We start from the raw sequence: 15,920 nt of genomic DNA on the forward strand, positions 1-15,920 counted from the left end.
GTCCAGGATTGTGCATAGTATTACAAATAAGATCTTACCAATACTATGCAGTACTATGGTTTAAATACTGGAAATGCTCATTTTCCTATGCCATACCCCCACATGATACTTCCTATAATCCTTTTTTATTTTTTTTTCCATGCACTCAGCACATAACCTCAGCGATTCTGTCATTAGCTAAATTAAATGGCTTTTTTTTCCTCCTCCTATTCTTCCTTATTGAAGTCCTCTCCACTTAATAATTAGAGAAGGTATTTTAGTTATTATTCTCTCAGCTCATGACTTTAAATTTCACAAAATTAAGTGTGGTTAATATCAGTAAAGAGTGATTTTGATTTAACAATATTAAAACAGTATTGTACATGTATGCTGTATTTTTGTACTTGTTTTTATTACATTTCTTAATCACTGCTACGGAGTTTCTCATTTTGACAAGGCATTATATGATTGTCATAAAACACAGAATAAAGTGCTATTATTTTAATCTGTTACCTTTCTTTCTAATGGTATTTGGTAAAAAAATAATCAACAGTGTCATACATCAAGGAAGAAATTATACAGCATGCCTGTATTCCTAAATATCAATATTCATACAGTGTGTGCATTTTTTTTTTTAATAAACCTACCAGTTAGTTGTTCTGCTTGAAAACTATGAATCAGCAGCTAACAACAGAGTGAAATAGAAATTTTATCAGTAGATATTATTCTGCTGCAGAGTCATTCCTGGAATACATTCAGTCACTCTGAAATGAACTTTACGATATGAATAAAATCTGCAGACTAGCAATAATGTCTGTCTTCTTTCTGCACGTATTACAGTCTAGATAGAAACTAGTTACTTGCTTCACATTATTTAGATTTATTTATTTTTGTATTACATTTTCTTCTTCGCAGTCATTTTTTCCCCAATTGCTAGATTGCTAGATACAGGTTTTTCTTTTTATTCTTTGTTGTTTGTTTGTTTTTTTTTCTCCACTGTCTTTTTTATACACAAGTTTTCTGAACAGATCATAGAAAATGATAGAGAGATGAGCATTCTTCAATCTTCAGCTGAGCAACAAAGATAAGATGTTAAGAAATCATTACTGACAACATATTTAATTTAGAAAACGGAAGTCTAATTTAGGACATTGATCAGTTGTTTGTCTTGACTAGCTGTTGAAGGACATAAGGAAATCACCTTTTTTAATAGAAAAATTAATTTAGGTGATATATATTAAAAAAAGAACCCTTCTGATTCACAGGTATAGTGAAATGAAGCAAGAAATCTAAGTATGGAATAAAGTCTCTTGGAGATTTTTAAGAATGAAACATAAAGCAGATAGGAGTTATCTGGGTATATTAGTTCACTTTCTCAGTAGTGACTGATGATTACTTGGTGTTCCTACCAGCTGCAAAATTCAGTTATTTTGCTTTCTAATTGCTTATGTTATTCAGTGCTTATTTTTTTTATTTTTTTAAATCTCAGTTCTACATTTTCTGCATACTTATGGAAAACATGAAGATTTTGGAACCTTAACTTTATAAATATGATTAAAAATATATATATATATATATTTTTTTTTTTCATGTACATCATCCTGTTAGAAAGCACTTGAATATCTGGCTATATCCCTCTCAGTTTCGACTTTCACTTATTTAAAATGGTGAAGATTTTTAACTGTGTGCTTAATTACATATTTAAATGTGTGAGTTCTTCTGAATCGTAGTTTTGAATGGTTGCTATTACTGAGTAGTGATAACGGTTGTAAAGTGACTTACAGTTCACACAAATTAAAATAATGAATCATTTCTTTTACATTCATTCTAAAAAATTCAGAAGCCTTGAAATTGTAACCCTTTATTATTTGACAGTCTTGAAAACACAGGCCTCCTTATGAATTTTTCAAGATTTTTTTCTTTTACGATTTTTATTCATTTATTTATTTATTTTACTGGAAAGTATTGATTTCTTTCAATGAAAATTTAGCATAAAACCAAAAAGAGAGTGAGAACCTTTCAAAGAAATTTCTCTTGGGCCACTTCTTGGGTGGAACATGAATTTTTAGTGTTTGAAATAACAAGTTGGCATAACTGGTTTGAAGAATTTGAAGAAGGGACTTAATTCTGAGTTCCCTGGCTACATAGCCATTGGCCATTTGACTTATTATACCCTTTTTTATTGTCCTTGCTGTTTAAGTGGTAACACTTATTTTGTTTGTTTATTTTTTATTCTTTTGATACAAAATAAAATCAAGTTCTGAGACCTTATAAATTACATTCTGGTTTTCTATATTCCTCTTCTCAGGATTCATAAAGATTAGGTAAATCTGCATCAGGTCCATTGTTGAATTTTTTATTATTTTTTGTTTATAATGCTAAAAATGCTTTTATATTAAACCAGCATTTTCATAAAAATGAGATTAATAACCTGATATTTAACGTCTCACTTGAAATAAAATTATTAAAAATGGGAACAATATTAATTTAGCCTTAGATTGAACCAGATCTCTATATTTCCATGTAGTAAATTGTATTCACCTTTACTTTCACACTACTTCTAGCAGCAAAAATGTCTGGTTTATCAGGGAAATAAGTTATTTTCATGTTTACATTCTATGTTTATCTATGCTTTCATATATGTGAGGTCTGCTAGCTTTTGCTAAATGTTTTGTGCATGAATTGCCAAAATTGCTGTTTTTTCATCTTCAGCTGTGGTCACCCTTGGAGTTAAAAGCATCTGCAGTCTTAAAATTGCTGTGCAGTTTTCAAATGCATCGACACTTTAGACCACACTTCTTTCTTACGTTTGGCATGCAGACAAAAACAAACAGGTTAGCCTTTTGAAGTAATCTCTTAGCAAAACCATGGGGAATATTTTACCTCTGGTACATCCTTTAGCAATTCTTTTAAACAAAATGTGAAATTTCATATTCTCCTCAACATAGCATTAAAAAGAGAATGCATCAACTTTTCAAGTCACATTACAGTCATGTATTAATGGAGTAATGCTTTTTTTTTTTTTTTTTTTTTTTTTCTGGAAAGAATTCAACTCTTGTATCTTAGCCTTGGTAGAAGTCACAGTCTCTTTTCCTCTTCTCCAAAATAGCTCTTCCTTTCTTCCTTGTCTTATTCCACCCCACTTGAGAGGGGGAATATCTTATACCTTGTAATTGCTTTTATGGTTAATATTCTGGAGTAAATAAAGGAGCAAGTCAGTTTGAATTTGACAAGCTCATGTGAAATATTCTTCCTTATCAATATGCCTCTCAGAAGTGATATGTGCCAATCTGAGTTGAAGTCAGCCCTCTTTATTGATGATTAGAAAAGGAGTGATGATATCAAGTCCAAGTGCTGAGAGTTTGCAGTTGGGAAATAAATCACTAAGGATAGAATTTCAAAAGTGTTCAACTGATTTTTCACTTTATTCCTTTTGAGTTTGATAGTTGCTTCTCACTGACTACAGTGGGAATTGATTTAAGCAGCAGGGAATCATTTAATTAAAAAAAAAAAAAAAAGAGCTTTTAAAATAGTTAGTTCAGAAGTGGAAAAAAAAGGGTATTGTTCTATGGAGCAGTCTCAAATGATTTGAGTCATTTGGCATAGTTCTAATGAGAAATAAAAACAAGAACAATAAAAAGAGTCCTAATTGTTTGAACAGTTCAAGACAGCTGGAAAACATAAACAACTGCAGAGCCAGGATGTTATATGAGAACCTCTCATAGCAGCAAGAAAAGAAACAAGAAATCTAAGAAGTCAAGTAGTTTGAAGAATGCTCTTATCAATAGTACAAACTAAGCTTTTTTTCTCCTTTTATTCAAAATTTATAGATGATATTGATTAATAATTTCAAAATTAAGTTTGCCAAACTTGTTGATGCTGGACCAGAATCTTTTATTTTTTTGTTTATTTTTTAAATTATAGTATTTCTACTTAAAATATTTATTTATCATTTATGTCTAATTAAAGATGCTGTAATTTATGTTGTGTATTATAAGAAATAATTACCACTTTAAGAATGTAAATAATTAATTTAAAATTCCTCCTATGCTTGTGTTGTTCACAAGAGTCTGTACTTCATCATTTGTGTATGTATCTTTTGTTTTCTCACTTTTTTTTTCACAAACTTCTTTGACTATTCTTTTTGATTCTCATGTACTACTTTCTATTTCTTCTTGATTGTCATCAGGAGTTTCTTAACTCAAGTCTTACTACCTCTAACACAGTTTTACAGTCTACATTTGTCTTTCAGTAATTATTCTTTTTCACCTTCCATAGGTACACTAGCAAACTGAAAGTTTTGCTCTCTTAGGGCAACTAGAAAGTTTTCCAAGGATTTTTATTTTATTTTACACTAACACTATGCATTGTCTTGTCTTATGGCAACAACTAAGTATGGTAATTACTTTAATGCAAACTGTCCCTAAAGCCTAGTTTCTGGAGAATATCTTTGAGAAGTGAAACTCTATGACATTTCCCCAGCAATAGAGCAGTGTAGGTCTGGTATAGTTTGTTCTGTTGTTGATCATGTCCCTCCCCAAAAATAAGACCAAGTTTGAAGTTAGATGATATTGTATTTGACTTGCTTTATAACTTTTTGCCAAGTATAAATTCCCGTAATAAGAGATGCTTAGTTAGACTACAATAAAGCAATAAGATTATTGCTTATGAAGCACATCTTATTACTCTAATAAGCCTAACACAAACGGTGTGCTCCAAGTAGTCATAGACTGCATTTTCGTTACTGTAATAAGTAAAATGGCTTGTTTTCCCTCTTCAGAAAGGATATACGTTTATGGCTGAAGCACGTACTGGTGACCTGTCCATGGCAGCTGGAAGATGGAGGCTCCGGCTCATCGGTTCTCATAGTCCACTCCCGTTCCTCTCTCGTGAGGCTGTAAATAACATCTTTTCTACTAAAGAAATTAAGGAATATTACATACCCAATGACAAGCATATAATGTTCAGGTAAATATTGAGAGAAGAATGATTACATTCTGCCTTTTACATGGACTATCTGTGATAGAAAAGTATCTTCTTTCCTCATTCTTAGAATAGGAAGGTGTTAAAACAAGCATCTCAATTTTATGGTCCATCAATACTCAATACCAACTTTAACAGATCATAAATGGAAGTGTTTTCTGAAATATTGCAACTGATTAATGAAGAACAGGTATGAAGTACACAGACTATAGTTCCAAGATTGTAGTAACAGTATTCTGCATTTCTCTAGGCTCAATCTTGAAATCTTATCCATATATCATTCCACGTTACTTTTGGGGATTAAACATGCATTAAAATTAAGATTTTGCAAGTGGGGAGGAGGCATAAAGTTTGGTATATTTTTCAGCTTGTCAAACAAAGCTAGAAATAAAATTCAGAAACACAACACTGTTTTCTGATTCATCTGATCAATTTCCATCTTGCAGTGCTGGTAGAAGAGTTTCTACACGCTTTAGAGGAGCATGTAGATTGCTTTAAGAGAACATATTCAATCAGAGCATCATTATTTAGTTTTTCTTAATTGTGTTTTTTTTTTTTAATTATTATTATTAATTAGAGGGCTGTTTGTTGTTATTTGTTTGTGTTTTTATTCTTTTGCTGGGTTACTTTTTAATTAAAACAGTTCCCTCATCTGCCTAACTGTATTTTTAAATAAATTCTAGTACAGTAGGAGGGAGAATGTGTATCTGGACATTTTATAAGGTAGTATAAAAAATAAATGGCAAGACCACCCCATTTTTTGCAGCCATCCACACTTGTATTGATTATGGATTCACTGCACTAAACTACAGTACAAGAATTTTAGCCTATCAGATTCTAGGAAAACAGTTAGCTACAAGTTCAGTTTTAAATGCTTGTCTCCAGCACAGAACAACATTCAGGTATTTTTCAAAAAAAGATCTGGGACTGTTGGTCATGTTGCTGTGTCATTTTTTTTTTCTTTTTTAGGTATTCAGTAAAAGTCACAGCACCACATATTACCACAGTGCAAGTACAAACCTCTAAATCAGATGTGTTCTTTAAACTACAAGTCCTAGATAATGAGGAAGAAATTGTGAGTGTCACTGGAAAGGGCCATGCAGTCATTCCTGCTTTTAATTTCTTGAGTAATGAAACACATTTGAGTTCCAATGGTGAGTATTGTATTCAGTATTTGATGGTTTTATTCACTATGGCATATATATTTTTACAGTAACTTTAGATAACCACAGAAAATAGAATTTTCCACCACTTTTTCATGAAATCCCTAGTGGCTTTGTGATTGAGTGAAATCAACTGTATTCTTGAGCAATGGATAGGAATCCTTGTCCCTCAGCAACGAGGAGAGATACCAAAACAATTGATTGAAATAAGATGCCCATCCTTATTTTATTCTTCTGGGGATTGGTCTTATTTTGTAACTAAGTAGAGTTGACTGAATAATTGAAGTAGTTTCTCAGTTCTGAAAATTTCATGCATATGTTTTCCTTGTCCTAGAGAATGCAAATATACATTTTTTTCAAGATCTTGCCTTTATTTGTTTGATCTTCAAGGTCAATGTTTTGTTTTTGTTTAAAAAAAAAATGTTGCCCAAGTTACAGCTCATGGTGGAATATTCATAGATTATACTGAACCCTATCATTTGAGTGCACCATCTTAAGCATTACTCCTTTTAGCAGAAACACATGTTATTGGCTTATCCACCATATAAGCCAGAGTACAAACAAAAAGAATAAATGAGATTTTCTTAAGGATAAATACTGTCTGGTTTTGACTCTGCCTCTACAGCAGCTACATAATGTTCATCATGGAAATGGAAGTCACTGAAGGAAAAGCTACTTGCTCAAGACTTTCAAATTTATTAAAGGTTCATATTGTCAACACTTTATGACAGCAAGTGAGATACTGAGGAAGTTATCCCTTATGGGAGCATATGAATTTAAACAAAATTTCTTTTAGCCCAAATTTATTTGAAATAAACACCCACCATTCCGCTCATTTTTTGCCTGAAAATTTGAATCTGAGAAGTTTATTCACTAAAGGTGTACTTTCTTTTATTTATTTATTTTTTTTCCAATTAAATTTTATTGTTGTTCATTATATTGCAGTCTTGTCAACTTGGCTCTTGTTCATGGTGAGAACTGGTCTGTGTTCAAAGGTCATCTTTCATAAGTATGTTAAAATTCACATATTTGATCAAATGCTTTGGAACTAGTGATTGTACCTAATATAAATCCAGAGGACATTAATTAAAACTGACTCTGTGCAATCCAGCAAACCAACATTGTGAATATATACTCTGTGTCCAAAGTTGGCAGCATATAAATACCTGGTGTAGGGGACAGGGAGAGAAAGAAAGTAAGCTAGGCTCTTCTCTAGTGATGCCCATTCACAAGAAAAGAGGCAGCGGGCACAAACTGGAATATAGAAATGTAAAAGTAAGCATTATAAAAGTTTTTGTTTGTTTGTTTTTACTCTTAGAGCAGTCAAAGATTGGAACAGGTTGCTCAGAGATGATTTGGAGTCTCCAACCACAGTAATCTAACCACAGTTGGAAGTGGCTATGAGCCACCTGACCCTGCTTTGAGAAGGGGATTTGAAATGGATAATTTCCAGAGGTTTCTTTCAGTCTCAGTCATTCACTGGTCCTGTGATAGGGGCAGTCTCATGCGTTGTATTTTTTTTTCCTTCCCTTTTTTCTTCATGATGCAAAATTAATCCAGTATTCTTGGATATTATGTACAACTGAGCAGGTACTCATTTCCAACCAGACTGAATAGAGACAACCTTCAGTTTGAGATTATAGTAATGCTTTGTTTTCAGGCCTATGGTGGAGCAAGACAACTTCCTGCACACTCTAGAGAGCGTAGTTAGCTTATCTAGGTGTCTGCTTTAATGCTTCAGTTCCAGGCTTTCAGAAGTTTAAGTTTTGCCAAACTCAGTGTTCAAGAGCTATGATCAGATAACAGCTGTTTGTTACTGGCATTTTTATGGTTTGATAACATTAGGGCTGGGGCATTCAAGAAGCTAGAAAAGAAACTGTATTGAAAGGTTTTGTCATCTAAAATTATGTTCGGCCAGTTGATTGACATTTGAGTTCTAAGTGGTGCTTAATTTTTCTGTTCAGAACCAATAAATACAACTTAATGAGATATGTGATTCTTAGGTGTATTTTCTACAATTGTCCCTGCAATACTTTGGTCATTTTTAATGTAAATGATGCATGTTCTACATGTTTCTGCTACATTTATTGTATCTAGCAGATTTGAGATCAGTCACTGTTGTGACATATTTTTTTTTGCCTAATCTTCATTTGTTTTAGTTTTATATACACTTCACTTATTAAGACTATCAATTTTACTAGTAATATTGTGTCATATTTTGAATTTTCCACTACATCTATAGTTTTCATTTTGAAAATCTTCAAAATCTTGTAATCTTCATAAGCATTACAAATTCACTTAAATAAAGCAATTGCTTATAAGCACTCAGGTCAGCTACTGTACTCTCCATGTACACCACTATGAACCAGCATTGTAAGATTAAATTCTTAAGTCCTTTTATGAAGAATTTTAAACAATGAATCCTCTGTAAATCAATCAGTTTCTGCCTGTTTGAGCATATTCAGATCCTAAGGCAAAGACAAAATGTACAGATACCAGATTATTGCTTTGCTAAAGCCCAAAATAGCATTGTATTTCATGTGTTCATCTTCACTATTTTGAACTGTGTAGTTTTGCAACTTGATGCTTTAGGAAAAAAAATAAAAATCTAAATTTCCAATGCTTCATGGGAAAATTAAGTAATTTCTTCATGTTTATGAAACACGCATCTTGCTATTTCCATTAAAGTGAAATTAAATGCAACAGCGAATATGCTCTTAAAATGTAATTAATCAGATGACAAAGTAAGTATTTAAAAGAAGTCACGGAGAAACCACCATGTTACTCTGACTGAATTACCATGGTAATCAATGGTTGCTTTTGATTACTGTTTTTGGATGTGGGAATGGATTAGTAAATTTAACAGTAAACTGGTGAAAAAAGTAGGAAAGGCACAGGATAGCTGAGATTAGGATTAACAGTACAAATACTTGAAATAAATTGCCAAGTTACCCTCAGTAACATGAAGAAAAAAATTCCTTCAGAAAACCAGCTTGTTGACAAAGATCATAGTCTGAAGACTGGAATAATTTGAAAGGCACTATCAGAAGAAAGAAGAGAAATGGGTTCCAGCTGATGTGGGAAGGGAGAGGATGGAGCAGAATAACTAACGGGGACATCTTGTCTTTGCCACTGCAAGCAGGGGAGATAGACAGGAGGAACTTTTCAAAATATCCTCAGAAATAATACACGCACATTAGGCTTTTATTTCAGCACATAAGACTAAGAGATTCAGTTACAGTAACATGCTTGAAAATAGGAGTGTTGTCATTTCATGTTCATATTCAGAAGTGGAGCCACTGAATTCTAACTGGAAAAAAGTAGTAATGATTTATTTTCTTTTAATGAATTCTATTTTTGCATGTTTTTATAATGTATTTGAAAGTGAAATTAATATTATGATGCCATTTAAGTGTGTGTGAGTATGCAGAGATGCATCATTTGGAAGGAGAAACTGTGAGGTAGTGACTATTTGCTGATTTTTATTATTATTTTTACAATACTACACCATGTGCTTTAACATTGAAGTTCTCTTCCAAAATATAGGCATTCTATATATCACAAAGTCCACCTGTTGTGAAAATGTTCCAAGTCTTTCAGATAATCAGAACAAACAAACAAAAAGATTATGAAATGTACACAGTATAAAAAGTGTGACAACATCACATTACCCAACCTGCTGAGTGTGTGTAGGTGCAATTTATAGCACTCTAAAAGCATGTTTCTTTACTGTTGCCAGAAGTTTTAGGAAATTATGCCCTGTACAATAACAGAATTGGAACCTCCATACATAATGATGAGAAATTCAGGTAGGGATTCGTACAATGGATGTACAATACGAGATTCATACTATTGGTATCCACTTGTTCTCTTAAAAAAAAAAAAAAAAAAAAAAAAGAGAGAGAGAGAGAAAGAGAGAGAGAAAGAAAAAAAAATCCAGAAGGCACTGCCTAATCAAGGTAGGTGTGAGTTCCTTTTAGTCAGAAGTTTGCTTACAAAAACCGAGATGAACAGATAGGTATGCAAGAGGAAAATTAATTTGATGTAACAGCACCACCTGGTGACAAAGGCTAGAAGTGTTATTTTGCTTGTGTATGCTTTTCAGGGAATTTTCCGGCCAGCATGTGGTCTCATGTAGGATTACATCATTCTAAACTGAGTTATCGTTATGGTAGGATCATTCCCTTGGCAAACTATCATAGAATTATTGAATGCTTACGCTCTTCAGGTTTAGGAGAGTGAAAAGAAGAGGACATTGAGGCATTCCTGAAAGTTAATTACAGCCTAAAGAATATCACCTCCCTTGAATCCCATTTACCATAACACTTAGAGGTAGGCTTCTCCAGAGGACAGCTGCAGAGCTCCTAAAACTTAGAAACCACTCGCTGCAGAGGAGCTCACCTCTGTTGACTACAAGGAGTACATTTATTTGGCTTCGCTACTTTAAAGCTACCTTTTGGTAAATTCTTTGCACTATTGCTTAATGCCAGCGCTCAAGCGGGCATTGAAGATCATTCCTTATTAGAAATGTTTATACAAATATTGTGAATGGTAACTTCAAGGCAAGTTATCCAATTGGAAAAAGTCTGTATGCAGAATTATTCTTCCATTTGCAGTCGGGATTGTTTCTTTACAGTAGAAAAGAATACTTTCTCTGAGATCTTTCTCTGAGATTACACATTTGAAAACACAGACTAAAGTTATGGGAGGATAAAACAAAAACAAACATGAGAGTATATATAACAATAAGATTTCTCTGTATATGTCTCTGTATATGGCTTTTTAGAATATCAGATTGAGTATTAAGCTAGTGTTATTCATTTTCACCTGCATTCAGAATTCCTAGGGTTATATTTTTCTTCCATCTGTCACAAGAGGTGGGTACAAATTTTACATAAATCCCACAGTAGTCTTGAGTTCTTTAGCCTGAGAAAGAGTTACCTACTCTTGCACACTTCCCTTTTGAAAGATTTTAATTTTGTGTGAATGTGCACAGGTTTAAATTTTCTGGACTAATACTTCTGTTATAGCCTTTATTTAGCACATTCCCGGTTTCACAGTTTTCCCACATCAATACCTCCTGTAAGAGATCAGGATATAACTTTATAAAAGATAGATTACAAATAGTTCTATACATCTTTTCAAGATTGGCTTTGTTTGAGCTGTCATCTATGACCTTTGTGCCAGGTTGATGTAAGAGACTTCTGTAAGGATAGCAGTTGCCAAAACTGTGGCAAATGCATCCCTCCCCTCCTTCTGCAAATTTACACAATTTATTAAATTAGGTTAATTGGGTATCCATTAAATAGAGTATGAGGCTATCCATATTATGTAATATATAGCACAGTGCTGTGATGGTTAGTGTTGGAGAGGAGTGTGGATTTTGGAGGGAAACAAATTATAAGCTTTTTTTATAAAGAGTAAGAACAGTTGGTTATACAGTCTTTCAAATTTCTTACTATGAAGGGGTTTGTGGTTTGTATGAAGAATGAAATCAGGATAACAAGCATAACTTTAATTAGAACCTTATGATCACAATGCAGCATGAGAAAATTGACTATAGTAGTAATTCTTTGTATAGTTTCTGGTGGCATCTGTTTACTTTATACTAATAGTTCACAGAACTTCTGGAAATTAACACTTACATTTCTAATCATCTTGCAGGAAGTAAAACCCAGATTATTCAAAGCATTACAAAGAAGGATTCAGAAACTGGTGCATTCAAAAAAAAAGGTCATATTTCAACTCCAAAGGATACCAAAGCTTCTTTCAAGCTGGGACCTTTAAAAGAAGGTTTATATACATTAGAAGAAGAATCCCTCCTCTTGGAAAACTTTGAAAATAATCATGGAAGCCCACAACAAGTAAGAGATTTCAAATTACTGGAATTTAGTGGGGAATTCAGTGAAGAGGTATTGATAATTCTTTTAGTGCATGTGGAGATCTGATATCCTGAGGCATGAATGAGGAAACCAAAATTAAGATTGTTGTTAGATTCTGAGTGAGCCTGTGGAGAAAGGATAATGTACCTATATGAATAACCAACTAACAAGGGGTCATTTTTGTTTTCAAATCAAGGAGGTAGATGTATTTAGTCCTCAGGCATTCTTCACATACCAAGTTAAATTCAAATATAACATGGCTTGCAGCTAAGAGACAAAAAAATACCAGTAACAAGTTAAACTTCTGATGTTTCAATGCGACTTTTCTTTGACATGTAATGTAAGAAAAGGCCAGCTTTATTAATTCTGCTGCAGAAGCACCAATTGCCAGTCAGCTGAATGCTTTAGTAACACACACACATGCTTCTTCAGCCTAGAGTTGCTTAGAGAGGGATGTCAAAATTGTGAATTTCTCTTAACTTTACCTAGTATTAGTTTCTTAGAAAATAATATTTTGTTTTAGCATTGCTTGTTTCTCTGTTTCCATGTTTCTCTATGGTTTCTTCCTGATAATTGAGTTCAATTGCAACAGAATATTATAAGAAAAATAAATCATTGATAACTAATTTCCAGTATTTTTTCTTTGACTAAATACTGGCTTTAAGAGTTGGAAAACAATTTTTTAAAAGTATTGGGATCATTTCCTGTTCAGTGTAAAAAATGTTTCAGACAACCCACTTACCCAGCCATCTCTACCTCACTTTGTGATATTATTGAATGCTGGTATTAGTGCTCAAAGCTCTGTAGTAGGTCTTAAAATGAAAGAGAATTCTTTGTCTTAGCACATGGCATACACAGGAAAGTAACATGGAAGATTTAATGGAATGTAGCTCCTTATTGTATAGTCCAATTTAGTTTCAGTTCATTAAACACATGAGTAATTGTTTAATTTCACAGGAATTAAAATAAAATCTGTGGAATTAACACTAATTTTTTAAGCTTCTTGTGAATACTGTAATGTGCAGGCTTGTAAATTAATCATGTGTTTCATTTGCTGAGTTCAATGGCTGCTACTTTACTAACCTACAGGGTTTTTAAATACTTTCTGTAGTTATGTCCTCAGCATGTTAACATATTGCATTTTCTTTCACAGTGTCACAAGTATATCATACAGGCATTAGTGTTATATAATAGTTGGTCACTTACAGAGAGTCAGTTGCTGTTTGTTCAGACAGTGAAAGAAATGGAGAAAAATGAAATCAAAGGTACGTCACCCTTAATACATACTCAGATGCTTTATGTTACTGATTTTTTTTTAATGTATATTGCTAAAAGCCTAGACCATATATTTCTTTTATTCACTGTTTGAGTGAAATAATTAAGCAATAATCTCTTTGTTCTGAGGTTTATAGAACTGGAGTTTAGTTGTGTGATTCCATACCTTCAATTCAAAAATGATCAAAAATTCAAAAAAGAAATCAGAGGTTACCTGAGCTTCTTAGAGCTCAACTTTAGGTAGGGTTCTAGAACAGTTGCCAAAACATGTCTGAGAGACCAATGAAGTGGCACAATGTCCTGACAGACTAAATCCAAATATAGAAGTTTCTACTGAAAATGGAGATGCATGCCTGCTAATAATTTAAGAAAATGCACTAACAGGAAAGGACAGAAGGCCTGTTTTCAGGATATGTATTACTTCTGTACAGCCAGGGACAGGTCCCAAGAATATGCTTTGTATTCTAGCCAAGAAGGGGATGGAGAAATTGCATAAATATTCTGCAACCTTACCCCCCGCCCCCCCTTTTCTTTTTAAGGGACATAAAAAACAACACATATTAAAAGTATTTAGAATATTAGTAAGTATCTTAGAGGCTATACAAATGTCTCATATTTTCTTCTTTTACCACTGATACTGAATATTTTAAACCCTAAATATTGTAAATGAAAATACATCTTGCTGGATCCAGCAGCTGGATTGAGGCTGCTGTAGCTCCTTGTCGCCAGCTCCAACCAGTAGGGAGGCTGAAGTTGTATTCCCAGCAGGCATGTGTACACAGAACATATGGAAACTACATATATAGATGTATATACACGTGGCCAACCATATAGATCATGGACAGGTGCTCAGAGTGCTCACGTGAACACAGGCAGCACCAATGGCCTTATCCTGCTTCCTTCTCTGTCTGGACAGAATGGAAGTCTAGTGAGACTATACATGTATAAGTAGGATCTTTCCAGCACTTGGGCTTATACACCTAGTCTGGTCCCTGGATCCCAGCCTCTCCAGCTGCTGACATCTGAAAATACATACCCTTGAGGCTTCAGCTGTACACCAGTTGCTGGTACAGACTGTAGTGTGCACACATGCAGCTGGCCAGGTCATCCCAGGTTCCAGTAGCTGTGCTTTCTTTCCTGGAGATGCACAGGCCCTCCTGCATCCAGAACTGGCCCTTAGAGACCCATGAACCCCTTTGCTCCCAGCCCAGTTTGTCTATTCACTCACTGGTCCAGCTTGATCATATCTAGCAATTACATGCTTGCTTGCAAAGCAGCACTCTCTAGTTGCTGCACTGCAGACAGATGGGCCCTCTGACCCATGGTCTGGCTCCAGTTACACCCCCATCTGTACACATTTACATGGTATCAACTCAGGAAAGTGTTAGAAAGTAATTCAGTAAGAAGATAAGACAGACTGCACAGCTCAGGCACGAGGCACATTTGGACAAGTGTGCTGAACAACAAACTATTGACATGCAGCTGTCAATTTTTAACCTCTTTCTCTATTTTCCCACTCTTGTTCCTCCCCAAAACACCTAAATCCATCCCTTTATCCAATTTTGGTTCCTCCCTTAAACATCCCATGATAAATCCTGTAGTATACCAAACTGCTTTTTTTCCCCACATCCTGTAATGCGTTCAACCCCTAGGCTGTAACCACCTGAAATGGGAAAGGTGATATGGATAGCTGCTCTGCATGTCTCATTGTCATGGATTCCATGCCTGGACGGCTCTTGGGAGGAGCCTGGACAGGGTGTTCCTCAGAAATCCTGAATTTGGGGCTGATGGCTCCTGGGAGAGATTTGGGAGTAGCTCAACAGGGTATTTTCTGCGCTGCCCCTCCTGCCACTGTCTCTCTGAGCTGTTTTGCGGGTGTGCAGATGAGCTTTTATCAGACAATCTAACCCTATATAGATGCACTTACTGGTTAGAGAAGCTACAAATGAAATGGGATGTTACAGATTTTTATATATTTTTTTTCTTTAAAATGTGAATTCATCAGTCCATTTGCTTATGAATATCTCCTATAGTTCAAAATAGTCTAATATCAAAGCATAATTTATGAGGCATTCTTACAAACAAAAAGCTTAAAGCTACCACAGTAATAACTACAGCAGTAATATTTGTGAAAACTTGCTCTCAAAAATGCTGTTTAGAGGTTTCTTTTGTCACCAGGTTTCTAGCATCTTTTTACCTCCATTATAGTCTTAATTCTGGAGCTACTACTTGAATCTTGTGTCAGAGGGAATATTTCTTTCGGTTTCTGGCATTCTTTTGCCTCCACCCCACATTCCCACAGGCACCAAGGAAATGTATTACACTTCCTTGTTGTATTTCTTTTAGAAGAGTTCACATTAGTTCCACCTGTTGTAATCTAGTAATCTGTCACTCTGAATGAAGATCACCATGCAGTCTACAAGATATAGAAGTTCCCTAGAACAGTGAAATTTCAATTTTTGTTTAGGTCATCAATGAATAAAATCCACACTGCATATATGCAGTACTTTCTGGGCTCAAAGCTAACTATTTATACTGCTAGCTGATGTGTATAATATATTTGGTGGAAGAACTAAACTGTAAGATGAAGTTTCATCATCGATTAGAGTCTGAAGGCATCTTTCTGTTAAGATGATTA

The 15,920-nt window shown here is 34.2% G+C and overlaps 1 protein-coding gene across 3 annotated transcripts in view; it reads left to right on the top strand.

Annotated features, from left to right (window-relative positions):
- The window catches only part of ADGB (androglobin), a 111,961-nt gene that overhangs the window by 80,082 nt on the left and 15,959 nt on the right, over positions 1-15,920 (top strand). For all 3 annotated transcript variants that reach the window (XM_072035896.1, XM_027454322.3, XM_027454324.2), the window contains 4 exons: positions 4,760-4,947; positions 5,932-6,116; positions 11,790-11,989; positions 13,161-13,272. In XM_072035896.1, the coding sequence (XP_071891997.1) occupies positions 4,760-4,947; positions 5,932-6,116; positions 11,790-11,989; positions 13,161-13,272 (685 nt within the window). The remainder of the gene's footprint in view (positions 1-4,759; positions 4,948-5,931; positions 6,117-11,789; positions 11,990-13,160; positions 13,273-15,920) is intronic.

This window comes from Anas platyrhynchos, chromosome 3 (assembly GCF_047663525.1).
Source record: "Anas platyrhynchos isolate ZD024472 breed Pekin duck chromosome 3, IASCAAS_PekinDuck_T2T, whole genome shotgun sequence".
In the NCBI taxonomy this organism is placed as follows: Eukaryota; Metazoa; Chordata; class Aves; order Anseriformes; family Anatidae; genus Anas; species Anas platyrhynchos.